This window comes from Xiphophorus couchianus, chromosome 8 (assembly GCF_001444195.1).
Source record: "Xiphophorus couchianus chromosome 8, X_couchianus-1.0, whole genome shotgun sequence".
NCBI classification, from domain to species: domain Eukaryota; kingdom Metazoa; phylum Chordata; class Actinopteri; order Cyprinodontiformes; family Poeciliidae; genus Xiphophorus; species Xiphophorus couchianus.
In genome coordinates, this window is record NC_040235.1 from 1478195 (window position 1) to 1506104 (window position 27910).

At 41.2% G+C, this 27910-nt stretch overlaps 1 protein-coding gene across 1 annotated transcript; it reads left to right on the forward strand.

Moving 5' to 3' along the window:
• atp8b1 (ATPase phospholipid transporting 8B1) lies at positions 1–27700 on the forward strand. Its single transcript, XM_028025170.1, has 30 exons — positions 1–154; positions 12340–12540; positions 12928–13025; positions 13941–14054; positions 14128–14226; positions 14350–14411; positions 14487–14559; positions 14808–14878; positions 15302–15384; positions 16305–16463; positions 16555–16643; positions 17053–17243; positions 17369–17453; positions 17557–17680; positions 18104–18147; positions 18428–18584; positions 18693–18881; positions 19365–19477; positions 19553–19717; positions 19795–19906; positions 20001–20076; positions 20485–20620; positions 20900–21022; positions 21128–21284; positions 21351–21574; positions 22284–22367; positions 23573–23818; positions 24496–24634; positions 24720–24850; positions 25918–27700. The coding sequence occupies exons 2-30, from the start codon at positions 12360–12362 to the stop codon at positions 26143–26145; spliced, it is 3753 nt and encodes a 1250-aa protein (XP_027880971.1). The 5' UTR covers positions 1–154; positions 12340–12359; the 3' UTR covers positions 26146–27700.
• The last annotated feature ends 210 nt before the right edge of the window (positions 27701–27910 follow it).

Sequence of the window (27910 nt, forward strand, 5' to 3'; positions counted from 1 at the left end):
AGGGCGGCGTGAATCGGGGCGGGGAGCCACGAAGAGGCTCCGGAGCAGGAAGAGGAGCCGCGGATCGGAACGAACATGGTTCGGTGACACAGCGGAACCAAACACCGAGCAGAACCGCCTTGCGAGCTTCACCAGAACTTCTACTCATCTCTGGGTGAGAGTCTCTGTGTTTCCCTTCATGTTTCGATGTTTTGTTGAAGCTTAAAGTTAAAAATAAAAAAATAAAAACCCAGAACGCGGGAAAGTTCGGCGCTTCACCTGTAGGAACTCTGGTTCGACTCGGTTCTGATGGACGGTTCTTATTTTAGCTTCATAGTTACACATTTAATAACTTTAGAAACCGAACTCGATGAAGCCTGGACGTTCTGGTCCGGTTCGGTTCTGGGATGGGGTCATGGTTCTGGACCCTAAAGGTCAGAATAAAAGATTTGTGTTCCAGTAGAACCAGTTGGTTAAACTGGGTTTGTTCCGGTTCTGATCCTGATGGATTTTGAGTTCAGATGTTTTCCTGCATTTTCATCCATCTTCATAACTTTCAGTTATTTATTGGTGGAAAATGTTTTTTTGTTCCTTTAAGATCTAAATATATTTTTATATCTTTGAGATTTTTATTTTTAAATCTAATCTCAGATGTCAGAAAGCGAATCGTTCTTTAAAATGAATGATGTTAGTTTACAGTAGCTGTAGATGATTTTCTATTTTTGGCAGTAATATTTGTTAAACAATAATCAAGATAATCGGTATTTGTTCTTTTATTTGGTTACACGTCTGGAAAATTAATTGGAAGGAAAAACGTTGAACTATTTTAAAATGATTGAATATATGTTGAATAAACTCAACATCGGGACATGGTGGAGAGTTGAAGTTTTTATTTAGCCAGGTGTTATGAAGAGCAAATAATTCACAAAATCAACAGACGATCAAACAGCAACTTTTACTGCAAACATCAGCAGCACTGATGATGTCATAAAACAAAAAGTTTCAATATTTTAACTGTAAATTCAATAATCATCTTCAGTTTGGAGACATTAGTTTTCATCTGAGCTGAAACACCAAAACATATTCAACACAATCCTTTTTATTTGTTCTGTAAAATAATAAATAATAATAAAATTAGTTCTGTACTCGGGGTTCTGCGGGTCGGTCGTAGGTAGTAAATATCCTACTGGCAGTTTGTAGCTGTAAACATCTTCTGGTTTGAAAACAGGAATTAATTCTTGCTGAAGGAACCAGATTGAAGATGAAACATAATCTAATCCAACATGATCTTTCTGAGTTTTTCCTCCTTTCTTGTTTTTAAAACTAAATTCTGGACAGTTTTCCTAACATTGTAATTTTATTTTCTCTGAATTGCTTTGAGATTTTCCACCCTTAAAAAACTCTATATGTTGTATTTATTTGAGAAAAATGTTCGTATGTTTGTTACTCTGCAGGTTTCTGAAAGGTTGATTTAAATCATTTTTAATTTTTTAGTTTATCAGAAAACGACTCATGTTAAATTTTCTGTAGATGATTTTCTATTGTTTTCTATTATAGAAATATTTGTTAAACAACGATGACTCAGGGAAAAATACTGACCACAAATGACAAGATGTCTGGTATTTGTTTTGTATTTTAACACGTGTGGAAAATTAATTGGAAGGAAAACATTTGTTGTGTTTATTTCTAAGAAAGAAATGCAGTGAACACATGATTGCATTTAAATATTTACAGGTTTTCATCTAAATAACTTCAGATTTGTTCTGGACCTTCAGTCAAGCCTTTTTTTAGTTGGCTTTGGTAGAGAGTTTATAAGTAATCAATATCTTACCAATAAACTCTCTAATCGGATTCAGTTTAGATCCATTAGCTCTAATCTGAGCTACTGGTTAATCTGAACAAGTTGACCAAAAACATATCTAGCATATAAATGTTTAGTTTTGGTTTGTTTTGAAAGTGGGGTTCTGTGAGAAGGTTGTTAGTAGTAAATATCCTACTGGCAGCTGGTAACTTTAGACATTTTCAGGTTTGAAAACAGGAATTAATTCTCAACAGAGAATCTAAAAAGATCCAAGACCAAACAAACTAAAATCATTTTCAATGAGTTACAGATCTGTGAAAAACTATTTTCTCCTTTCTTCTACTTTTAGTTTTTGTCAAACTTTATGAGATTAAGGCAACAAAAATAAAATAAAATAAAATAAATCTTCCTAAAGCAGCCTGACTGTGGAAAAAGTAATCACACAGTAATAGTAACTGGTTCTTTTGGCACCAGATGCTAACTGCTAAAGAGTCTTAGACGTCACTGAGGAGGAGTCCATTTTAAGGTCAAAGGTCACAAACCTCCAGGTGAGCTTCAGCTCACAAACTGATGCTGGGGTTTTTTCCTTCATGTTTTCTGCTGATTTCAGCATGAAACGTTTTTTAGATCAAGATTTGCCATCGCCATGTTGAAGAACCGGGTCAGAACCGGTTTCTCTGGACGGGGTTCTGCTCAAAGCGACACGCTGACCCATTTAAACAATGTTTTCAGTTTTTGAACCCTGTTTAAAACGTGGAGCTGCTTCCTGATTGGCTGCAGCTGGTTCTTTCCTCTGGTACGGCAGAAGATTGGTGCCGAGTTTTTACTCGTTTTTTTAGGGGGTGAAGACTTTTCTTCACTGGAAAAACAAAGAACTGGTGTTGAATAATTACTGCTACCAGTTTAGCACTGAAGCTGGTTTAGAGTGGAAGTGAAGTAAATCCCAACTTTAAAAATAAAGTGGTTTATCGGCGGTAAGTCTTTGTTCTTAAAGGGGTGTGATTACTTTTCCTCTCAGGCTCAGAGTCGTTTTAATGGATTTTGGCCTTGAAACAGGATGTTGTTATTCTGCACAAAATGCAAAACTTTTGACGTATCAAACAAATTTCTGCTTCTTAAATGACTGAACTACATTATTTTTACCTCCTTTTTTATCAATTTGTACAAGAATTAACTTTGAATTTAAGGAAAATAAACAAAAATATCTAATCAGAAATCTGGCATGTTGAAGTCTTTAATAAAAAATCAGAGTTTTCTGTTTCTGTTGGCTTTTTTTGTTTAACGTTAAAATCTGTTTGCTTAGAAAGATTTTCTGAAAACCAACAGAACGTTGTAAGATATTGACTCCGTATGACATCACAACAGAACCCCACTTCAACAAATCTGAGCTGGATTATTTTTTTTAAGTATTTTGCCAGTTTGTTCCTAGTTATCCTCTTCGTCTCCATGGAAACTAAAATACTTGGTTGGTTTTACGGTTTCAGGGTCATTTTTTCACCTTAAAGCTGACCTGCCTGTTGAACCTCGCGCCTCCGTTCGACAGCGATGTTGCTCCATAAACAAGCCTCCTCTGCAGCAGATTTTGTTTAGTGAAATGTTTTCCATCTTTATGGAAAACTCCAAGACGTAGAATTTAAATCAGGAGCTGAGAGGCAAATGGAGCGACTGGTTGGAGGTCAAGAGGTCGGAGGAAAAAAAAACCTGAGAAAGATCTGAAGCTCCGCCCCTTTTCCAGTTTTACTTTACAGAAACAAATTTCTACTCGCTTTCACCTGAGAGATGTTTTCACATAAACAAAGCAGGAACCCGGCGTGACACGGAAACCAGAAGACCTGCTGGTCAACACTGTAAAAAAATATTTATTTGAGGCAAAAAGTTGTTGGAACCAAAATTAGAATACAATTACATTTCCTTGTTATTAATGGGAAATATTTTTTGGGGAATATTTTTTTATTGACAAACAAATGCAGCAACACGTTGGTTGCATAAGGAAGTAAAATTAAAGTCAGTCATTTTATTTACTTTTTGTATTTGCAATTTGCTCTTTACATATGGCGCCGGGCAACACATGTAAATAAACATTCAAATCCAGTTTGCAGCAGCCGGGCCCTGAGCTGCTGGCGGTTCTGTTCTGGTTCTGTTTGTGATTTAACCGACGCTCGCTGCCTTGCTCTGGGTTCATTCTCTGGACTCCGGCTGTGAGTAAAACTTTGATTTAGACTCTGAATCTGAATCTGAAGCTGGTTTCGGTCGTCTCGTTTGGGTCGTCTCGTTTCGGACGTCTCATTTGGGTCGTCTCGTTTGGGTTGTCTCGTTTGGGTCGTCTCGTTTGGGTCGTGACGTTTGGGTCGTCTCGTTTGGGTCGTGACGTTTGGGTCGTGACGTTTGGGTCGTCTCGTTTGGGTCGTGACGTTTGGGTCGTCTCGTTTGGGTCGTCTCGTTTGGGTCGTGACGTTTCGGACGTCTCGTTTCGGACGTCTCGTTTCGGACGTCTCGTTTCGGACGTCTCGTTTGGGTCGTGACGTTTGGGTCGTTTCGTTTGGGTCGTGACGTTTGGGTCGTGACGTTTGGGTCGTCTCGTTTGGGTCGTGACGTTTGGGTCGTCTCGTTTGGGTCGTCTCGTTTCGGACGTCGCGTTTGGGTCGTCTCGTTTGGGTCGTGACGTTTGGGTCGTGACGTTTGGGTCGTCTCGTTTGGGTCGTCTCGTTTCGGACGTCGCGTTTGGGTCGTCGCGTTTGGGTCGTGACGTTTGGGTCGTCTCGTTTGGGTCGTCTCGTTTGGGTCGTGACGTTTGGGTCGTCTCGTTTGGGTCGTGACGTTTGGGTCGTCTCGTTTGGGTCGTGACGTTTCGGACGTCTCGTTTCGGACGTCTCGTTTCGGACGTCTCGTTTGGGTCGTGACGTTTGGGTCGTCTCGTTTGGGTCGTGACGTTTGGGTCGTCTCGTTTCGGACGTCTCGTTTCGGTCGTGACGTTTGGGTCGTCTCGTTTGGGTCGTGACGTTTGGGTCGTGACGTTTGGGTCGTCTCGTTTGGGTCGTGACGTTTGGGTCGTCTCGTTTGGGTCGTCTTGTTTCGGACGTCGCGTTTGGGTCATCTTGTTTCGGACGTCGCGTTTGGGTCGTCTCGTTTGGGTCGTGACGTTTGGGTCGTCTTGTTTCGGACGTCGCGTTTGGGTCATCTCGTTTCGGACGTCTCGTTTGGGTCGTCTCGTTTGGGTCATCTCGTTTCGGACGTCTCGTTTGGGTCGTCTCGTTTGGGTCGTCTCGTTTCGGACGTCTCGTTTGGGTCGTCGCGTTTGGGTCGTGACGTTTGGGTCGTCGCGTTTGGGTCGTGACGTTTGGGTCGTGACGTTTGGGTCGTCTCGTTTGGGTCGTGACGTTTGGGTCGTCGCGTTTGGGTCGTGACGTTTGGGTCGTGACGTTTGGGTCGTCTCGTTTGGGTCGTGACGTTTGGGTCGTCTCGTTTGGGTCGTCTCGTTTGGGTCGTCTCGTTTCGGACGTCTCGTTTGGGTCGTCGCGTTTGGGTCGTCTCGTTTGGGTCGTCTCGTTTGGGTCGTCTCGTTTCGGTCGTCACGTTTCGGTCGTCACGTTTCAGACGTCTCATTTGGGTCGTCTCGTTTCAGTCGTCTCATTTGGGTCGTCACGTTTCGGACGTCTCATTTGGGTCGTCACGTTTTGGACGTCTCATTTGGGTCGTCACGTTTTGGACGTCTCGTTTGGGTCGTCACGTTTTGGACGTCTCGTTTGGGTCGTGGCGTTTCGGACGTCTCGTTTGGGTCGTGGCGTTTCGGACGTCTCGTTTGGGTCGTGGCGTTTGGGTCGTCTCTTTTCAGTTTCTCTTCACTGAAACCGAAACGCTGACCGGGTTTCTGACGCCTCGTTTTTCCTCTCAACGTTTTAAAACGCGGTAAAATAACCTGAGTCGCAATAATTATCTCCAATTAATTGTAAACTTGCAGCTTGTTTTGTTGGAGTTTAAAAAGAGAATCCAATCTGCTGCTGCACACTGCTTATCAGCTGGTTGAAAGAAGGCTGATGTGATTCCTCTTTTATTTTTAATGAATTCTTTTTTTAATAAAACAGTTCAGGACAAATATTTAATGTATTTCAGTTGTAGGGATTCAGGTGTGGAATATTAGTTCTGAAGAGTTAAAATTTTATTTTTTACTCTGAAAATGTATAAAAGTAATTTGCTAAATAAATATTATAAAGTTTGATCAGCTGGAAATTCATTTTATGTTTTAGGAAAATATACAAGAAAGATTTAGTATTTTTTCCATTGACAGGAAATTAAACTTTGTTTCTCTTTCTGTCTCGTTTTTTAAAGTAATGTTTTATTTTTTACTTGTGTTTGGAAAAGTAAAAAATAACCGTGAAATGAATTTTGAAGTAAAATTTCTGCTTTTCCATGAGGACAAATTACTGATGTCGTTTTATGAAAGAGATGAAATGAGTTTGAAGTTTTGGTTTTTACTCTTCATGTTAAAAGAAAACAGATTAAATTCATTCATGTTCTTCAGATCCAGTTTGGAGAAAAACTCCAGGTTTCCTCTTCGTCCTTCTGAGGTTTTCTTTGGATCTGATTTTTAAAAATGTTTCTTTATTATTATCCTGTCACAATAAATTAATAAATCGCATCATAAATGAAAACGATCCATATAATTTTAATTTAAAGTTTTTAAGACTGGATGAGGAAAAGTCTTCAGTCTTTTTTATTTATTTTGAATATTTAAAATCTTTTACATTTTGAATGTTAATTAGAAATTAAACTTGCTTTATTAAATTGCTTGAAAATGTTCTGAAAGCAGCAGAATTATCATTTATCACAGAAACATCTGGGATTATTTATCGTGTAGCCACATTTACTGTAACAGGTCGACTCTTTCTGACCTTTATCTGTTTTTTTGTTGTAAATGTTTTGGTTTTTATTTTCACTTGAAGGTCATTTCAGGTTTTCTCCTCTAATTTTACATGAATGCAACCAGAACCGGATTACAGACAGAAGAGATCAGGAGAGACTTTTCCTCTGTTGTGTTTCCGTATTTGTCCTCAGCTCTGCGTTCGAGTCGCTGCAGGAGGAAAACGCCTCGCCTGTTTTCTTCTTTCTGCTCACCTGAGCCGCCCGGCAGCGTCCGCTCAGGTTTCACTGTCGTCACGCAGGTATGCGTCGCTCCGCCCCTCCCTCGCTGCTGACGCCTGTTGCCACGGCGACGCCCCGAGCCAGACACCTGAACCTGTTCTGGGACCGGCTGTTCTGGCTGCTGGTTCTGGTTCTGAGCAGCTAAATCAGTTTGTTTTTAGTTGACGTTTTATTTTTATCTTTAAACGCGCCGCCTTCAGATCCTCGCCTCCCGTCTGAATCATTTTGCTTTTACTCCGTTTGAGGATGAAACATTTTCTTTCTGGTCTCTACAAAGATTTTCTTTGCATTCGAGGAAAGATTTTGATATCGCTCAACTCACCGGGATCAAATTATTTGTTCAATAAGATACAAACCTGTTTTGATTTCCAAGCGGTTTCCTTTTGTGATGAAGTTCATGACGACGTTTCGCTGCAGTTTGTGCCTCTAGTTTAATGACGGAGTGTCAGGTGGGTTTGGTTGGTTTGTACCTGAAGTGTCGGCCATCTTGGATGCTCGGCTCGGCGTTGGCTTGGAGCTTTAAAGTTTTAATTAACTGATTAGAAACAGTTTTTTAGATTCGTCCAGTTTATGTTTGAATAAAGTATTTTAGATTTTGACCCAGAGATGAAGAAATAGATTCCTTTACAAACAAATTCAAATTCAAAATAAATTCACACATTTTTCCAGAGTTTTTGCTCTTCCTGCTTTTATATTCATTAATAATTTGACCAAACTTCCAGTAAATTCAAAAATGTATTAAAAAAACAAAATATGTTTATTTTAAGTTATTTTTCTTGATTTAAGTGCGAAGACAAACCAAACTGTGATATTTATGAGCCTCTGCTACTGATGAACAACAGAAATTTATTTTCACTTGTTTTTGTATTTAAATGTTCAGGCATCTCCACAAACACATTATATATTAGGATTAGGCTAATTTCTCAGATTAATCCTTTTAAAATGACTTTTAGGCAGACATTAAACATTTCATCAAGAGTAACTAAATTAAATTATTTTATGTTTTGCAGATAAATTGTCTAATTTTCTCTTAAATGGTTCAAATTGTGACATCTAAGACTAAATAGTTGGAAAAACTGTCAGTGCTGCAGATTCCTGCAGTCGTATTTTTTAATTTTTATTTTTTAAAGTTTCAAAAACAGCAGAAAAGGTCACCAGATTAATCACTGGATCTAAAAAGTTGCTAATTATAGAGAGAAAGTTGAAAACAAGATTGGCCCCGCCCCTCACGGTCTCTTAGCCCCGCCCCTCACCGTGTCTTGGCTCCGCCCACTTTTCCAAACTGTTAGGGGCGGGGCCAATCGGTTCCAGCTCACATTTCTGTATGTAAGTTTTATTTTTAGCTGTTCTGGTTTAATATTTTGATCTTAAATGTCTTGTTCTCATTGGCTGTTTATAGAAAATCATCATAATGACCAGAAATAAATCCTGAAAACTTCAGTCCGTGTGGAATTAATCTCTGTTTCTCTTAGTAGATAAATAGTTACTGAAATAAATGAACTTTTTCTATATATTCTTATTAGAGATGCAGCTGATCTGGACCTTAAATCCTCTGATTGGAGAACAAGTCAGACGATGTTTTGCTCCAGTAAACGATCAGTTTCTCATGAAGGTTCCTGTTTTCCTGTTTCTGTGCCTTCAGTCCATTCAGGTTGAATGAAACTGCAGGTTTGGTTTGTCCCTCTGATTTGCAGGAGCGATAAAAACTTTCCGACTGGAACATTTCCTGGTTTGCTCAGAAACGGCTGCAGGCATCCAGGTGTTTGTGCTACCTGAAGGTTTTCACTTCCTGGTTTGTAATCAGATCCGATCGTCGGCTGCTGGAAGAGGAACGGCCTTCGTGCCTTCAGGTCTCTGAAAGCATATTTGTCTTGTGGAGGTGCGCCCCAGGGCTTTGTGTTCGGCTGTTTGCTTTGTTTAGTGGATGACGACGTTTGGCCTTTAAACGGGTTGGTCTGGACGCTGGTCGCCAAACCTCTGCAGCTTCGTTTCGTTCATCCAGTCGAACATTTTCAGATTTTTCTCCTGTGGTTTCATGTTCAGACCTGCAGACATTCATTCATTCATTCATTCATTCATTCATTCACCTCCAGCAGCTCCTTCTGTCTGAAAACATTTCAGTTTGTGGAAACGAACCCAGCTTTAGATTAGAGACGTTTTCTGGAAAACATCAGAATCTATTTAGAAAGGACCAGAATGTCGACATGGAACCAGATTATTCCAGAAATTACAGAATAATTCATTTGAACAGAACAAATGAAAGCAGTTGGTTTGATTTTTAATAATCTCTAGAGATTAGAAACTTAAAAATCAAAAGAATCATGTTTTAAATCGGCTACAGAAACAAGAGCACACATGAAATTGTAACAATTAATATTTTACTATTTTTTAATGTTAAATTGTTCCACTAATTTAATTATTATGATGATTTAAATGTTTTGATACCATTTTGCCCTTTTAAATGCTAATAAACTTTAACTTTGTATCCAAAATAATAAACAAAATAGAAATAAAAATCAGAAATTAATAGATTTAGAAGTCAAATTATTGATGAGCAGAATGGAAATTGTTTCCCTCAGTTTAGATTATTTTTTAAAATATTTTTGAAGGTATAAATTACAACAAAATGACATTAATAAAATAAATAAATGCTCAAAAGGTTATCATGATTAATGAATTTTCTATCCCAACAGGCTTAATATTTATGTTGATTAAACGTTTATTTATTTATTGTAAATATTCTGTTTGATTTTTGGTCATTTATTGACTGTAAATGTCATAAATGTTTAAAATGTTGTTTAAGGATTGTAACTTCTCTAATAAAAATAGTTCTGGATTCTGGAACGTGTTTCATGTTCAGGTGTTTTTATCACTTTGCTGGTGTGACACATGTAGTATGTCGGGCGTGTGCTGACAGGCTGGGAATACTGGAAACGTGAGGATCTGAACACACACGTGTGTGTGTGTGTGTGTGTAATCCTGGGTGTGTGTGTGTGTGTGTGTGTGTAAACCTGGGTGTGTCTGGGATTTTCAGCTCCTCTGGGAAAAGCAGCTCCAGCCTTTTTTTTTAAACCGACAAGATAATCGACTTCCTGACTGAACAGCTAAAAATGTTGTTTCTGTTTGGTTCTCACCAGTTTGGGTTCTGGTTCCTGAATCAGGAATGTCACATTCCTCCCATATTAACCAGTTTGGATTCCCTCATTTCTCTGTTGCGTCACATGGAAACGTCTGGTTATGTCGGGTTCTGCAGCTCTGCTTTCTGTGAGGAAACGATCAGTAGTTAGAAGAATCTCATAAATCCAGTTTAAGCCTTTTAACTCGGATTGTAACCAAACCGGTTTTACGCTCTTCACATTCTGTAGCATTCCGGCTCCGTTGGGGACGTCCGGCTCGGTTGGGGACGTCCGGCTCGGTTGGGGACGTCCGGCTCGGTTGGGGACGTCCGGCTCGGTTGGGGACATCCGGATCGGTTGGGGACGTCCGGCTCGGTTGGGGACATCCGGATCGGTTGGGGACGTCCGGCTCGGTTGGGGACGTCCGGATCGGTTGGGGACGTCCGGATCGGTTGGGGACGTCCGGATCGGTTGGGGACGTCCGGATCGGTTGGGGACGTCCGGCTCCGTTGGGGACGTCCGACTCCGTTGGGGACGTCCGGCTCGGTTGGGGACGTCCGGCTCCGTTGGGGACGTCCGGCTCGGTTGGGGACGTCCGGATCGGTTGGGGACGTGCGGATCGGTTGGGGACGTCCGGCTCGGTTGGGGACGTCCGGATCGGTTGGGGACGTGCGGATCGGTTGGGGACGTCCGGATCGGTTGGGGACGTCCGGATCGGTTGGGGACGTCCGGATCGGTTGGGGACGTCCGGCTCGGTTGGGGACGTGCGGCTCGGTTGGGGACGTGCGGCTCGGTTGGGGACGTGCGGATCGGTTGGGGACGTCCGGATCGGTTGGGGACGTCCGGCTCGGTTGGGGACGTCCGGATCGGTTGGGGACGTCCGGATCGGTTGGGGACGTCCGGATCGGTTGGGGACGTCCGGCTCGGTTGGGGACGTGCGGCTCGGTTGGGGACGTGCGGCTCGGTTGGGGACGTGCGGATCGGTTGGGGACGTCCGGATCGGTTGGGGACGTGCGGATCGGTTGGGGACGTCCGGCTCGGTTGGGGACGTGCGGCTCGGTTGGGGACGTGCGGCTCGGTTGGGGACGTGCGGCTCGGTTGGGGACGTCCGGATCGGTTGGGGACGTGCGGATCGGTTGGGGACGTCCGGATCGGTTGGGGACGTCCGGATCGGTTGGGGACGTCCGGCTCGGTTGGGGACGTCCGGCTCGGTTGGGGACGTGCGGCTCGGTTGGGGACGTGCGGCTCGGTTGGGGACGTGCGGATCGGTTGGGGACGTCCGGATCGGTTGGGGACGTCCGGCTCGGTTGGGGACGTGCGGCTCGGTTGGGGACGTGCGGCTCGGTTGGGGACGTGCGGATCGGTTGGGGACGTGCGGATCGGTTGGGGACGTCCGGCTCGGTTGGGGACGTGCGGCTCGGTTGGGGACGTGCGGCTCGGTTGGGGACGTGCGGCTCGGTTGGGGACGTGCGGATCGGTTGGGGACGTGCGGATCGGTTGGGGACGTCCGGCTCGGTTGGGGACGTCCGTCTCTCTGCGCTCCGATGTTGGACGATGTTTTTAGATCCTCCAGAAAAACGAGTTCAGAGCAGATGGTCGGCTGACGTCGGATTTCCTTATGAAAAATCTTAAAACTCGTCGTTCAATCGTTTGGTTTCTCAGGAATGTTGCATGTATGAAAAGGTTTTCTGTCCTGTTGATAATCAATAATAAATTTATTGACCTGAGAAGAATTTTTCAGCTGCAAATTCATCCTTTGCTACAAACGATCAAAAGTCACTAAAGGAAATGATTAATCAGATTAATCATGATGTATCGATTATTCAAATCATCGTCCACTAATTTAGTAATCGATTAATCGTTGACTGAAGTATAAAGATTCTTTTTGTAAAAAAAACATTTTGCATTTAAGATAAAAAAATTTAATTGTTTATCTGTTAATCCAAAAAAGGAATGCAGCGTTTGCATTTAAGCAATAAAATGTTAATTTAAAATAAATAGTTTTATTTGCATCTTTTAACATTTAAGTGGTTTAATAAAAAATCTCCAGATTTCTAAAATCACATTTGAGCTCTAAAATGTTTTTCTTTTTAGAAGGAATTGAATTGTTTTACTTTTTTTTGTTTTCCAATATTGTACAAAATGAACTCAAATGTTTTAAATGAAAAATCATCAGAATGTGCCAATAATCGATTATTAAACTAATCGTTAGCTGCAGCTCTACGTTATTTGGTTCATGAAATATTTCTGCCAGTTGTTTAATTCATGCAGATGTTTCCTGAATTCATCCATCTTGTTTCTCAGGAAACGCGTGAGGCGCCAAGATGAGTCGGCCGCGAGCGATTGCGGCGGCGCCGAACGATGAGGAGATGCCGTACAGCGACGACGAGACGGACGACGAGCTGGACGACGAGCTGGACGAAGGATCCGAGAGCGAAGCAGACGAGCCGCAGGAAGCAGATCGACCCGCAGAGCAGCAGGCGGCGGCGGCGGCGAGGACCCCCGGTGAGCGAAACCAATCAGAAATGAAACCAAATGAATCAACAGCAAATCTGATTCAAAATAAAACTCTTTAAGTTTCAACAAAGTATCAGAGCCAGATGAACAGAATGTTATCAGAATAAAGGCTTAATATTACAAAAATGTTTTACAATAAATGTTTAATATTCCACAATTATTGGCAAGAATGAAGAAATGTGAAAATGAAGGTGAAGGATTATAAAATAAATCCTAGAATAAAAGTATAATTTTGCTAAAATAATTGAGAATAAAGTTGTAATATTACAACTCCTCATAAAAACTTTTAATATTGCACCTTTTTTATTGTTTTATATTTTTACTGCAGTCCTAATATTAAACTTTGAACAAACTTTATTTCTGTATGTTTTTCAGAAATCGGCTGGAAGGTGAAAGCCAACGACCGAGCGTACCACCAGCTGCCCGAGTTCAAGAAGAAAGTTTTCCTGTGCATCAAGAAGAGCCGATACTCTGTGAGCCTGCAGGACCTCCTGGGTTTATGTTTTTAATATTTTAATCACAATCTGCTCCGGTTCAGCAGCTCTGATGTCTTTTCCTGTCTGAGGCTGAAACCGGATCGTCCAGATCAGCCGACCGTTGGACACTTTAGACTCAGCGGGAGGCGGCGGAGCTGGAGACGTTTCAGTCCCAGGCTGCTGGGAAAATTGATCCATTTCCTGGTTTTTCTCTTCTCATCTAGAACTAAATGAAACCGACGGTTCAAACCTTCAGGATAGACATCATTTACTTTAGTTTTCCAAGTGTGAGAAATAAGATTCGGCGATAAAAACGTTAAATTGTGTTAAAATGTTTTGTGGTTTTATTGTCATAACCATAGAAATTATACTTAAAAGAGTAGCAATAGTTTTTTTAATAAATGCTATTATTGAGATTCATATTTGAAGTGTAGCATAGCATAGCATAATATAGCAAGGTCTTCAGAACATTCAGTTCTAAGGTTGTGGTGAAGTCCAGAAAGTCCAGTCGGGTTTTTGTGGTTCCTGGGGGATTTTGGACTGAAATGAATTGAAAAGTTTGAGAGAAGAAATGAGATCTGGACGAGAGTTTTCTTCAGATCTGCTGCACCTTTAAACCTCCACATGTTGATCTCCGTCTCTCTGCTGCCTTGTTGTGGTTTGGAGCAGTGAGAATGAATCTGAGCTGTTCTGGTATCTCAGTTCAATCTGAAACCGTTTCTGGACCTCTGACCGAACCCGGCCAGCCTCTAATTAACCTTTAATGGGAGCCAACAGATCACTGGCCCCTGTGGCCCCTGTGGCCCCTGCAGCGCATGACCCAAGCTGTCCAAGGACAGGACAACGGACAGGACAACGGACAGGTCCTCTGCTCATTAATTTAACTACGTCGGTGATTTTTCTCGTCTCCAGGGAAACGCCATCAAGACGTACAAATACAACGTCATCACCTTCCTTCCCCTGAACCTGTATGAGCAGTTTAAGAGGGTGGCCAACATCTACTTCCTGGCTCTGCTCATCTTACAGGTTGGCTTCGCTTTATGGTTTTGTTTTTTTCTGTAAAACAGAAATAATAACTGGTGCTTTCGATTGTTCTCAGATCATCCCAGACATTTCCACGCTCCCCTGGTACACCACTCTGATTCCTCTGGTCATCGTTTTGGGAATCACTGCAATCAAAGACCTGGTTGACGATCTGGTGAGGCGTCCATGTTGCTTCCTGCAGGTTTTAGCTGCTTTATGACGCATTTGAACCGAATGAATGAAGCAAAATGTTGGTTGGGTTATGATGGACTTCAGTGGCGTCTCTGTTTCCCTTCAGGCGCGTCACAGGATGGACAAGGAAGTCAACAACAGGAAGTGTGAAGTTTTGCTGGATGGAAGGTCGGATCAGATTCCTGTTTATTACAAATTCATTTTTTTTGTTGCATGAAAAGCTGAATATTCTGTTTGCTGCAGGTTTAAGGAGTCCAGGTGGATGGACATCCAGGTTGGAGACGTAGTTCGCATCAAGAAAAACGACTTTATCCCGGTATGAATATTTTTATTAGAGGACAGCTTCTCTTTTAAAAATTATTCTTTAAATTCAGCATTTTGTCTCTTTAATTTGAACAACAACGTTTTAATATTTTGTTCCTATTGCTATACATGTAACACACAACAGGAATTCAAATGAAAGATTAAGACGGGTTTTAAATGGGATGTTTTTTTAATTGACCAGATCATTTTTGTGTGGAATAATTTTTAATTCACCTGAATATGTAACGATTCTCTCTGCAGGCGGACATCTTGTTGTTGTCCAGCTCCGAGCCGAACAGCTTGTGTTACGTAGAAACAGCCGAGCTGGATGGGTAAGAGCTGCTCAGCTTAAAACAAAAACAACCAGTTTATAGAATTCAGTTCTAGAAATTCAAACCAAAACGGATTATTTTCCCAGCAGGTCATTTAAACCACTGATTTTTGGGAACTTTTAATTTAATGGTGTTTTGTTCCTGCTTGCTGAGTCAGCACGTCACTCAGCGGTACAGTGTAAATATAAGAGCTGGAGTTTCTCCAGTCCTTAATGTTTAACTTTGCAGTTTATCTTGAGATTACAAACGGGTGTTCCCAAGTTTCAAACAGGAAATGAACCAAAACAAACTTCAAGATGCAGAGAAGTTTTACTTTATTCTTTTTTTAAAGTCTCTGTGTAAATTTTGCGCAGCTCTGGTTCAGTCAGCTTTGCTTTCTCAGGAAATGTGTGAAATAATTCAGATATTTTTCTTATTTTGCAGAGAAACCAACCTGAAGTTTAAGATGGGGCTGAGAGTGACGGATGAGAGGCTGCAGGAGGAACGGGAGCTGGCGCAGTTCAACGGTAAACATTCAGGCTTTACTGGTTTCACTGTAAAACAGAATGATCAGCCAAGAGAGGAGAAATGAGGCTTTTATTTAACAAAAATGTTTTAAAGTCTTAATAAATACAAACCAAAGTTCTGCAGCAGTGGGAGAAACAAACTGTGTGAAAATGAGCAAAACTTCAGACTTTTTATGTAGAAATTCAGAAAAAGTTTGGAATATTAAATGAGGAGAAAATGTATGGAGATAAATTGGGGCCACAGTTTGTTTTTAAAAAAAGTGTTTTGAAACATTTTGTTTTTTTAAATGTAGCTTTCAGTGATGATGATGAACCATTTAGATTTGCATAGATATACATTTGGACCTTAAAGTTTGTCTGAGTTCTTTTTAAAACTAAAAAACTATTTTTAAATTTTGAAAATAAAAAAGAATAGAAAATTATTTCAGTTTGTTTTTTTTCTTTATATTTTTACAATTTATTTCAGATCTTTTTTTGTCTGTTTCAAAATTATTTCTATTCAGTTTGAAATATTTTACTGAGATATTTTTTCTTTTTTTGTTTGTTTTTTAGTTTTAAAATAAATTGGCTGTGATGATCCAAATTTAAACCTGGATTATGTGACATAATCCCCTGAAAATTATAAAACTTACATTTTAATTGGTCATTTTGTTGTTGTTTTTAAGTTCTAATGTTTTATTTCCACTGTAATCTGAGTTTCCTGATTCTCTGCATTATTAAACTGATGATTTTAATGTAGTGAAACGTTTTGGTTACCAAAGTCAAAGCCTTAAGATAGAAATAAATGCACGCCGCACTAATGAGCATGTAATTCTTTTGCAATGGGATCCTTAATAACTATTTAAATGTGATAAAATGAAATGTTAATAATATTTTAGTCACTTTTTGCCTTTTTTTGTTGCCCTGTCATCTGATTGTAGCTCTGATTGAATGCGAGGAACCAAACAACCGTCTGGACAAGTTTACGGGGACGATGTTGTGGGACGGCGACCGTTACCCTCTGGAGCTGGACAACATGTTGCTCCGAGGATGCAAAATCCGAAACACCGACGTCTGCCACGGCCTGGTCATCTTCGCAGGTCGTTCACCGTTTGAAATTTAGTTTAAAATAAAACAACATTCACTCATAAAGTATTTTTGAGACGTGGTTGTTGATGGTTGTCGTTGTAGGAGCCGATACCAAGATCATGAGGAACGGCGGCAAAACGAGGTTCAAGAGAACCAAAATCGACGAGCTGATGAACTACATGGTTTACACGGTGAGGCAGACGTCGACTTTATTCAGTTTATTTTTCAGGCTCTGCAGGGTTTTTGTTACAATTTCATGTTTCAGTATAAACACAGTAAATAAGATGAGTTATTGTTTACTTCTGACATTTTCTTTTTTCTCAGTTCTGATTTTATTTTCTCAAAATTTTGACTTTTTCTCAGAATTTTGAATTTTTTTTAAACATTTTGTTTAACATAATGTTTGGTTATTTATTTGGATTTTGACTCGACAGAATAAAATTTCTTAGAAAAAAAAGTAAATTGTTTTTTATTATTGGCCCTGATGTTGCTCCGTAGTTGACACCCAGACGGTGTGATGGAGGTTTATGGCAGGAGCAGGATGCTGTGGCGCCCCCTGTAGGCAGCAGCTGCTGAAGGCGTTGTGCTTCCTCTGTGCAGATCTTCGCTCTGCTCATCCTGGTGTCGGCCGGGCTGGCCATCGGTCACTCCTTCTGGTACAACGACATCGGAGCCAACGCCTGGTACCTGAACGACGGCAAAAGCCACACCACCGCCTACAGAGGCTTCCTCAGCTTCTGGGGCTACATCATCGTCCTCAACACCATGGTGCCCATTTCGCTCTACGTCAGGTCAGGAAAAGCTGCAGAGTTTTGACATCACATTAGCAGTAGTAGCTTACTGTGGGTCAGACAGCTGTTGTTTCTGTTTAGATCCTCTGCTAGTTAAAGTAACGGCGTTATGTTTTTGTTTACAGTGTGGAGGTGATTCGTCTGGGTCAGAGTAAATTCATCAACTGGGACCTGCAGATGTATTATTCAGAGAAAGACACACCAGCTAAGGTACGGAACAACTCAGAGGAAGAGGAAACCAGTCAATGGGTCAAATGAAAGAAATTCAGAACTTTTTTTCCATCTCTGCTCCTTCCTGTATTTTTCTGCTCAGTCCCGAACGACGACCCTGAATGAGCAGCTTGGCCAGATCCAGTACATCTTCTCCGACAAAACAGGAACTTTGACGCAGAACATCATGCAGTTCAAGAAGTGTACCATCGCCGGGCGGAGTTACGGTGAGTCTGAGCAACGCAGAAAAAATGCTGGGATTTCAGAAACACTCTCCATAAATAAGAGCTATCATGGCTAAACTTGAGGCTAATGCTGCTACGTATGTCGCTAAACTTGAGGCTAATGCTGCTACGTATGTAGCTAAACTTGAGGCTAACGCTGCTACGTATGTAGCTAAACTTGAGGCTAACGCTGCTACGTATGTAGCTAAACTTGAGGCTAAGGCTGCTACGTATGTAGCTAAACTTGAGGCTAACGCTACTACGTATGTAGCTAAACTTGAGGCTAATGCAGTGACGAGTACCTCTTGGTAAACCTGAAACTAAGAGACATTTTTATTTATGTCAATTAAATTGAATATTAAACTTGAAGTAAAAAGAAAACTAAAAACACAAGAACTAAAACGTGTTTCTGTCTTTCCCTGCCAGGTGGCCCAACCACTTCTGAAGGAGTTTCTCTGGACAAAATAAAGGTGCAAGTCGACACTTTAAACTATGTTGGTTCGTTTTGCTATTGGAAAAAATACATGAAGGTTTATCTGATGCAACCACATTGTCAGGTTTGGGTTTAATGATAAATTATCTGACTTTTACCAGGTTTGACATGATATAAATCTGTCTGTCTGTCTGAAACATGCAGATTCCACCATATTATTTATCAAACGATGGAAACCTCACATAAAATGTCTTTTGTTTTGTGTGTAAGTTATGGATAATAAACCAAAACGCCTTTTTGTCTGTCCTGCCTGTTAGCCGGTGGACTGGACCTGGAACCGCCATGCTGACAGGAAGTTCCAGTTTGTTGATCACTTCCTGGTCGCCAACATCAAATCCAAGAAGGACAAAGACGTTCTGGAGTTTTTCAAGCTTCTCTCGCTGTGCCACACGGTCATGGTGGAGAGCAAAGATGGTAAAAATAAATGATTTGGAGAAAAGTGAAAAACCTGAATGTTTAGTTAACAGGATTTAGATGAAAGGAAAAACTCAACCTGACGGGTTTCATTTTTCTTGTTTCTAGGCGAGCTGGTGTATCAGGCTGCGTCTCCTGATGAGGGCGCTCTCGTGACGGCAGCCAGGAACTTCGGCTTCGTGTTTCTCTCGCGCACACAGGACACCATCACCGTCTCAGAAATGGGCCAGGAGGCGACCTACGAGATGCTGGCCCTGCTCGACTTCAATTCTGACCGCAAGCGCATGTCGATCATCTGTAAGACCCAACATCAGCTAACGTTAGCATAGCCGCGCAGAAGGGACAGAAATATTTAGATACTGCTAATCAGACTCAACGCTGTGAAATATGGGATGAAGATCTTTCAACATGAACTATTTCAGTTGCTTTTCCAACCCATCACTAGATGAAGGCTCTCTGGTCCGTTAGCCTAGAAAGTCTGGTTCGGTTGTGGAGGTGTGAACGTGGAATCGAACTGTGAGGACCAGAGTTCACATCAGTCTTGGTTCAGTTGAAGTGAACTCTGGTGCGGTTCGGATTCATATAACTGCTCCAAAGGCAGGAAGTGGACTACAGAGCAAGGCATTCTGGGTAGATACAGCCAAAACAAAGGACTGCTAAGGGAGCGTTAACCAAACACTGTGTTTTATGTTTGAGGCAGCGTGTATAATGCTAACCATGAAGTTTTTTCATTCGTTAGAAGCAGATGTGGCAGTGAATTTAACTCCTGTCTTGTTTCAGTGAAGTTTCCTGACGGACGAATTCGTCTGTACTGTAAAGGAGCCGACACGGTCATCTATGAGCGCCTGTCCCCAAACACCAGACACAAGGAAACCACCCAGACCGCTTTGGATGTGAGTCGCTGCTTCACTTGAGAGGCACCAGCATGAACTCTGGCAGGAAGGACACTGATGGATTTTGTCTTGCAGATCTTTGCCAATGAGACCTTGAGGACGCTCTGCCTGTGTTACAAGGACATCAGCGCCAGCGAGTTTGAGGCTTGGTCCCGCAGACACAAAGAAGCCCAGCTGAACATGGTGGACAGAGAAGCCGCCCTCGACAGAGTCTATGAGGACATCGAGAAGGACTTGATGGTAGGTGGAAAACTCACAAACTAACATCAACATCTATAAATCCAGTTTTGCTGATTGGTCTAGTTTGTTGTCTTCAGCTGATTGGAGCAACCGCCATTGAGGATAAACTTCAGGATGGAGTTCCAGAGACCATTGCCAACCTGGCCAAGGCTGGCATCAAAATCTGGGTCCTGACTGGCGATAAGAAAGGTAGCTTCCCCTTCAGTCTGTAAAGCAGATGGGATATGAGCCAACATCCCTCTAGACACTGAATGGAGTCTAAATGTTTTTGTCTTTCCTTCAGAAACGGCAGAAAACATCGGATATTCATGTCAGCTGCTGACGGACAAGATGCAGATCCACTATGGAGAGGATGTTAAGTGAGTCCAAACAGGTTCTACCGATCAGAATACGAGAGACGCTCAGTGCTGTCACCAGCAGAGCTAGCTAGCTGCTAGCTAAACAAACTGCGTAACCCTAAAGTACTAATCATAAACATTAGTTCTGCTAACGCTAAAGAGCTAAACCCGCTATATAGTAATTAGCAGAAGCTAATGCTAAAGTGCTGAGCAAAAAATTAGTTTAGCTACCATCCGATTAGCAGAAGTGTGGCTACCACTTGGTAGCATCATGCTAATACAGGCAGATAAATGCTAACAAAGGATCCAAGGCCCAGAAATCTGAGAGCAAATCTAAGATTCACCAGAATATCTATGAGACATTCAACATTTTGTCCGATTAATCTAAGACGCAACACTTTAATGCTGCATTTTTAAAAATATTTTCAGTGGTAAGCTGCTGGCCCGTCAAGCCGCCAGAAGAAATGACGGTCCATCATCGCATCGACTTGGCAAAAAGAAACCGACTGAACCTTTCTTCCCTGGAACCAACAACAACGCTCTCATCATCACTGGAGGATGGCTGGTAAATTCAGTCACTTACAGTAACGTTAGAAAATTATCCTGGACTGAATTATCAAAGTTTCTCTTTAAATTCTGCTGTCAGTCCTTAAGACAATCTGTTGCTTTCTGGAAAATACCTTGAAAGTTGGGAGAAGTTAAAGTTTCCTTTATGTTTTGGGAAAGTCCCAGTTTTAAAATAAATACAGCCGTTGGTTTCTAAAATATCCTGCAAGTTCTGGAAGAAACCTTTTACCTTCCAGAAAGTCTGTTTCAGAACTGATTCTAATGTTGGTTTTCTTAGAACGAGATTCTTTATGAGAAAAAGAAGAAACGCCGCAGGCTGCGTCTTCGCCGTTTAGGAAGGAGACAAACGCCGAGCAACCCTCAGGATCCGATGAACGAACAGGAAAAGGAAATGAGACAAGTAAGACCAACATCCAGAACCACTAGAGGGAGCTGATGTGCCGCAGCCTGAGAGCCGCCGCCTCCTTCGTGTTGGTAAAGCGTGTTGGATCTTTTTGTCCCGCAGGTCGACTTTGTGAACATGGCCTGTGAGTGTGAAGCGGTGATCTGCTGCCGCGTCACGCCGAAGCAAAAGGCTAACGTTGTGAGTCTGGTGAAGAAGTACAAGAAGGCCGTGACGCTGTCCATCGGAGACGGAGCGAATGACGTCAACATGATCAAAAGTAAGGAAGCAGATGACCTGCTGGCCCTTTAAACCTGTCCTGACTGATCGTCCTCTGTCCCTCCAGCTGCCGACATCGGTGTGGGCATCAGCGGTCAGGAGGGGATGCAGGCCGTCATGTCCAGCGACTACGCCTTCGCCCAGTTCTGTTACCTGCAGCGCCTCCTGCTGGTGCACGGCCGCTGGTCCTACATCAGGATGTGCAAGTTTCTCCGTTTCTTCTTCTTCAAGAACTTCGCCTTCACTCTGGTCCATTTCTGGTACTCCTTTTTCAACGGATACTCCTCTCAGGTCAGCAGCACTGCCCGGTCCACGTCGATGCGCTCCATGTCGACCTTTAGGTCTCTAAGGCTGCATTCACACCAGCCCTGTTTAGTCCACTTTAATCAAACTGTAGTTTGTCTAGAAAGTCTGGTTCATTTGGTGAGGTGGGATGCTAATCAAATAAAAAAATCTGCATCTTATGCAGAAGGAAGTTGCTCTCAGTGTCTTCAGAGGTTTTCATGTAATTTTCTTCAGTAGTTCTTGGCGCAGCGCCCCTACAGGCGAGGAGGGGAACAAGTTTTCTAATTAGTTTGGATCATTTGACACATTGTGAAAGTTTAACACCAGATGAAAATGAAGCAACTTTGGTCCCCAACTGAACCCAGTTTACTGGTGCTACGTTCACTGCGTCGCTATGGTAACTAAAGACGAAGTGAAATAATCCGTCAGTGAAACTAGTAATTTTTCATTAATACTAAGAAATTATTGATTTAAAACAAGAAAGCTCCTGTTTCTTGTTAAAGTTTTTTGTAAGTTAGTTTCGTCTCATTTCAAGCGTACTGAGTTATTCTCAGGCTCTTCCAGCTTGTTTAAAAGTTTTTCTGTGGGCTTTCAGGAGAAACCTTGAACTCATTCAGCGCTTTGTCCTTTAGAAACACAGATTGTTTTTGGCCTCCATTTTGTCTCTGGCTGCTGAGCGCAGTGAGGATGAATTAACGTACCGTCTCTCCTGCAGACGGCCTATGAAGACTGGTTCATCACGCTCTATAATCTGGCCTACAGCAGCCTGCCGGTTCTTCTGGTCGGACTCCTCGATCAGGTAAAAACTCGTTTCTCTGGATCTGAGCTTTTATTTCACTGGTTTCCAGTCCAGCTGTAGCTTCCAGAGTCCCTGAGGCCAAACACGTCAGCTGATGAGAAATACAGGAAATATGGAGGTTGATTGTTGGCTTGAAATGTTTGATTTTTCTTCTGTGAATCAGAAACTTTAAAATTTGGAGAAACTGCTGAGTGTTTTTGGTTTTTCATTACAGTTTAGTTTTATTTTGTTGTGACTTTTTTTTATATAATTCAGTTAATTTGAATTAGTTTTTAAAGTGTGTTTGCTAGTTTTTATTTATCAGTTAAATATTTTTTTATTAGCTATAGTGTAGTTTTTTAGTTTAATACTTTAGTTAATTTTTAGGTGCAGAACTCAAAGTATTATATATATACAGTATATATATACATATATATATGTACATATATATATGTCCTGTATATATACAGTATATATACTGTATATACACATATATGTATATATACATGGATTTGGTAATACTCAACAAAAGCTGCCATTTTGAATTATTGTTGAACAACAAACTGATTCTGATGTTTCTGACAACTTTTATCTGTCACTATTTTGTGGAATAGTGTAGCATAGCATAGCATAATGTAGCTTAGCGTAGCATAGTGTAGCATAGCGTAACATAGCGTAGTGTAGCATATCATAGCGTAGCATAGTGTAGCGTAGCATATCATAGCGTAGCATAGTGTAGCATAGCGTAGCGTAGCGTAGCATAGTATAGCGTAGCGTAGCATAGCCACAAGGAGGATAATAGAGTAACATAATCTGCAGACAGTTAATGTAAACTGCTTTTGTGGGGGAAAAAATACTTTTACATCAGTTTGAAAACAAAATCTAAACTAATACTAAACAATATTTAAACAATAAGTAATAAAAGTAGCAGACAGACTCTGGAAACTAATTAGAACGAACAAAATCACAACGAAATGAAACTAAACTACAATGAAAAACCCAAAACTATTAAAATGCACAGGCATGCCTCCTACTGTCCACCAGGCGGCGCTGCTGCACTTTCTGTTCTCCCTAAATTTATTTATTTTTTCCAAATGAACAGAATTAAAAGCCTCATCCAGATCATGAAGGTCTCAGTAGATATCAGTATAAATCAGTTTGAGACGTTTTGTTGACTTTATTTAATAATAAAGTGAAATTTGTTTCCCGGCGTTTTGTTCCTGCAGGACGTGAACGACGATCTCAGCCTGAAGGTTCCAACGCTGTATCTACCCGGCCAGCAGGGGTCGCTGTTCAACTACAAGAACTTCTTCATCAGCTTGTTCCACGGCATCTTCGTGTCGCTCATCATCTTCTTCATCCCGTACGGAGCGTTCCTGCAGACCATGGGTCAGGACGGCGAGGCGCCCTCCGACTACCAGTCCTTCGCCGTGGTTACCGCCTCGTCGCTCATCTTCGTCGTCAACCTGCAGGTCAGAACAGCAAAGTAACGAGTCGTATGAATTAGAGAATAAAGTCGTACAGCAACAGGCTCAGTACCTGAATAGTCATAACATCTGAACAAAATCATAAAAAAAACAGAATAAATTTGTAATATTAGAACTCCTACAAAAAAAATAATAAAACTTCAGTTTATTTTGAAGGATGAACCACGGGCCGATGTTTTATTCTGCTCATGTTAGATCTAGATAAATTATTAGAACTTTCTCTCATTAAAACCACTTTTATTTCTTGTAATTTTATGATTTTCTTCTGGTAATGTTCCAAAATTATCTATATTTTTTCTGCTAATGTTATGATTTATTCTCATAATATCAACCAAAACAGCCAAAAAAGATCTATTGATTTATTTCAGGAAGCCAGCAGGCTCAGGTTGAGATTCAGCTCTGATACTCAGTTACATAGTAACTAGTTACATTTACTGGAGCTTAAATGATTGATAATTTGATCAGTTGATCAGAACTTGAGTCACTTTTTACCAAATACTTTTCCTTGAGTAAAAACCTGTTAAAGTAGTTTTACTCTGACTTGATTAAAATCTTTGGGTCGACTCTAAACCTCCACAGTTTGAACCTTTTTGTGTTAAATGAGTTTCAGTTCAAGTTCCTGAATATCAGATGTTCTGACCCGTCGACCCGTCTGCCTCCAGATCTCTCTGGACACGTTGTACTGGACCTTTGTCAGCTGCTTCGCCGTTCTGGGCAGCATCGCCATCTACTTCGGCATCATGTTTGACATCCACAGCGCCGGGATCCACGTCATCTTCCCCTCCGTGTTCACCTTCACAGGTCGGCTCTCTGAGCCGAGTGTGTGTGTGTGTGTGTGTGTGTGTGTAGCAGAGGAACCTGCTAACCGGAGTGTGTGTGCCTGCAGGCGCGGCGTCGAACGCTCTGCGGCAGCCGTACCTGTGGCTGACCATCATCCTGACGGTGGGGATCAGCCTGCTGCCCGTCATCTGCATCCAGTTCCTCCATAAAACCATCTGGCCGTCTGTCAGCGACAAGGTGAAACACTCACCACGCTGTAACACACAACCTGAATGAAAACAGAAGAGTGGAGCTGTTTTATAAATGTGACACCACAAAACCACAAACAAGTCAAAGTTATTTACAGATTCTGAAAATATGGATTTTAATCTTTCCAATGTGTTTTCTGCATTAATGTCATTTTAGAGCCATTTGTAATTCAGCTCTGCTGCGTCTGTTTTCTAATTGTGCAAATTGGAATGACAAAAATATATTTCCTTCATCAATTTCAAAAAACTCAATTTTATTAAAATGTTTGTGCTAAGATGAGGTGGTTTTATCAAAGTTAGTTTATTTTACAATGAACTATTCAGACATTGTAGACTGATAAAAAATTGTCCAAAAAATGAAAACTTTCAGATTTATCTCAGAAATTTTCTAGAAAAATTTGGAAATTTCTGATTTCAAGTAGTTAAAAATGTGTGAGAAAAAAACTCACATTTTGAGATTAATCTCAGAAATTTCCATGTTTTCACTAGAAAATTTCTGAGATTAATATTTATTGCCTGGTTTTTCTCGCAGATTTTTGACTTTTGGGCCTCAGAAATTAACTTGTTTTTGTAAATATGAATAAAATAAACAATAATAATTTTAGTTCTATTTTCAGATTAAAATTTTCAGATTAAAATTTCTAGAAAAAGCATGGAAATTTCTGGCTTTTGTTAAAAATTTTCTACTTTCCAAAGAGAAATTTTCATATTTTTTCTGTATAATTTCTGATATTAATCTAAAACATTTTTTTTCTATCTACATTGTCTGTAATGCACCATTGTAAAGTTTTTAAAAACTGTAATGGAAACCATGTGACCGGATGTTACTACTGGCAGAAACAACAAAGACGACAAACAGGAAGTGGACGGAGCGTGACGGCGCAGCATTATTGTTTTTAATAACTGAACAAATTTATTCAAGTGATTTTAACTGCGTTTCTTCTTTCATGGAAACGCCAATCTGCTTTTGTTTTGCCTTTTCTTTACATCCTGTGGAAACTGTCCGCTAACATTTTGTTGCATTTGTTTAACGGTTCTCTGTTTGCCATCCTGCAGGTCCAGAGGAACAAGAATAAGTACCTGCAGCAGGCGGCGGAGGAGAAGAGGAGGGAGAAGGGCGAGCCCTCAGCCTTCATGCGAAACCGACCTTCCCGCCGCTCCGCCTACGCCTTCTCGCACACGCCCGGCTACGCCAACCTCATCTCGAGCGGCCAGAGCATCCGGCGGCGCGCGACGGCGCACGGCGGCGCCCAGGAGAGGAGGAGGCGGCCGGAGGTCGTCTGATCGGACGCCCGAGCCGGAGCGAAGCTGCAGCCGGAGGATTTTATTTCTGCAGATGAGCCAGACAGGAAGTGACGGAGGAATCCCTCCCGGTCGGGCTTCGCTCCGAACTGATGACTTGAAAACACTCACCGAAGAGACGGCCGCCGCTACCGGGGGTTAGAGGTCACCCGCGTGACTCACAATGTCGTTTAACTCAGGATTATTTTTAAATAGAGACTTATTTTTAGCAAGATGGCCGCCACCGACTGACGTGGAGCTGTTAGCGGCGTAGCCTAGCATCCACTGAGCACTTAGAGGAACCCAGCAGCTGCGTTCTGCTGGGTTCTGTCCGTTGAGCCCAAACCGGTCCTTCACCAGAACATACGGCGACAATCTGATCTTATTAGGTTTTATTCTAGTAGAGGGATGTAAACTATGCCAGACTGTAAGGCGTTTCGTAGAAAGTGAACATTAGTTGTTGTTTCTGTCATGTAAAAATAGACGAAGTGCTAAAGCACTTTGTAATCAACTTCCTTCTGCTTAAGGGACTTTTAAACCGTTCTTCCTGATTATCGTTCTTTACCTCATTTTACAGCTTCAGGATTTTATTAAATGAACTCTGATGCTTCTCTCAGAGTCTTTGGTGAAAATTAGAATTTTTAACATTTCTTAACTTTAATCACATTCTTGTTAACTTGGAGGAAATGTGGATTCTCTCTTTGTCTCATGTTTACTTGGCTGAGATGTTTCTTTTTTCCAGGTTTGTCCTCAGATTCTGGGACATTTGAAGCCAAACGGCCGTTTCAGGTTCCGACTGTTACTGGATCCTCCTCATGTTGATGGAGACATGAGCGGAGGGGTTGACCTGCTAGCAGCTTCTTTATGTCACACTTTTATCCTTTGGTTGTTAATAAAAGCCAGCGGCACATTTAGCAATCTGAGTGACGTTTCATTTGGACTCAGGAAGCTGCTGCAGGTTATGGTTCAAATTATTCTTACAAAATAATAAAAAGGTCTAGATATTTATTTTTTGCTGTAATCTGATTTCATTAAAGGTTTACGTTTGTGCAGCCTGACTGCGTATTCTGGGTGGATTTGCAAATTTATTGTAAAAGAATGCAATGAGAAGAATGATTTGTGTCCCTTAGGGAGCTCCGTAGTTGATAAAAAATGTTAAAATAAAAATACATGAACTTATTTTCTTTACATGTCAATGATTAATCAAAAGGTTTACTTTCTTACATTTTAAATTACTGCTTAACTTTTGATGAACTTCATTAAAATGGGACATTTTAGTTTGAATAACTTCAAAAAAAAACTTCAGCTCAACAGCAACAACTGTATAGAAGATAAAAGTGTCATTATTTTTCAGTGCATTTCTGTTGACATTAATTATTCAGACTGCAGAGGGCAGTAGAGAGCAGAGGTCAATGTTTTTGATAAGTGGAGCGTCAACAATATAAATTATTCTCACACATCATTAGTTTCTGCCATCATGCTAACTCTCTGTTTAACTGTATTTATTTTCCTTCCATGTCTCACAGCAGATGACACATTAAATATGTTTTGGCCTGTTTCCTAATGTCATCATTAAGAAAACTAACACGTTGTAACGGATATTTTACCCACTCAGTAACTTCACTGAACCACAAACGTTTAACCAAAAATTCACACCTACAGATTTTAATTTCATATCACTGCCTAAAGACAGATTTAGAAAACTGTTTCTTTTGCCTGATTTTATTTTATAGTTTTATTTAAATGAATTATTTTCATTTTGATCTTT

Coding starts and splice junctions, on each gene's coding strand:
- atp8b1 (XM_028025170.1), top strand. CDS start 12,360: ATGAGTCGGCCGCGAGCGATTGCGGCGGCGCCGAACGATGAGGAGATG. Junction 18,148..18,427: donor TTTCTCTGGACAAAATAAAG/GTGCAAGTCGAC, acceptor CCTGCCTGTTAG/CCGGTGGACTGGACCTGGAA. Junction 21,023..21,127: donor AGGAAAAGGAAATGAGACAA/GTAAGACCAACA, acceptor TTTGTCCCGCAG/GTCGACTTTGTGAACATGGC.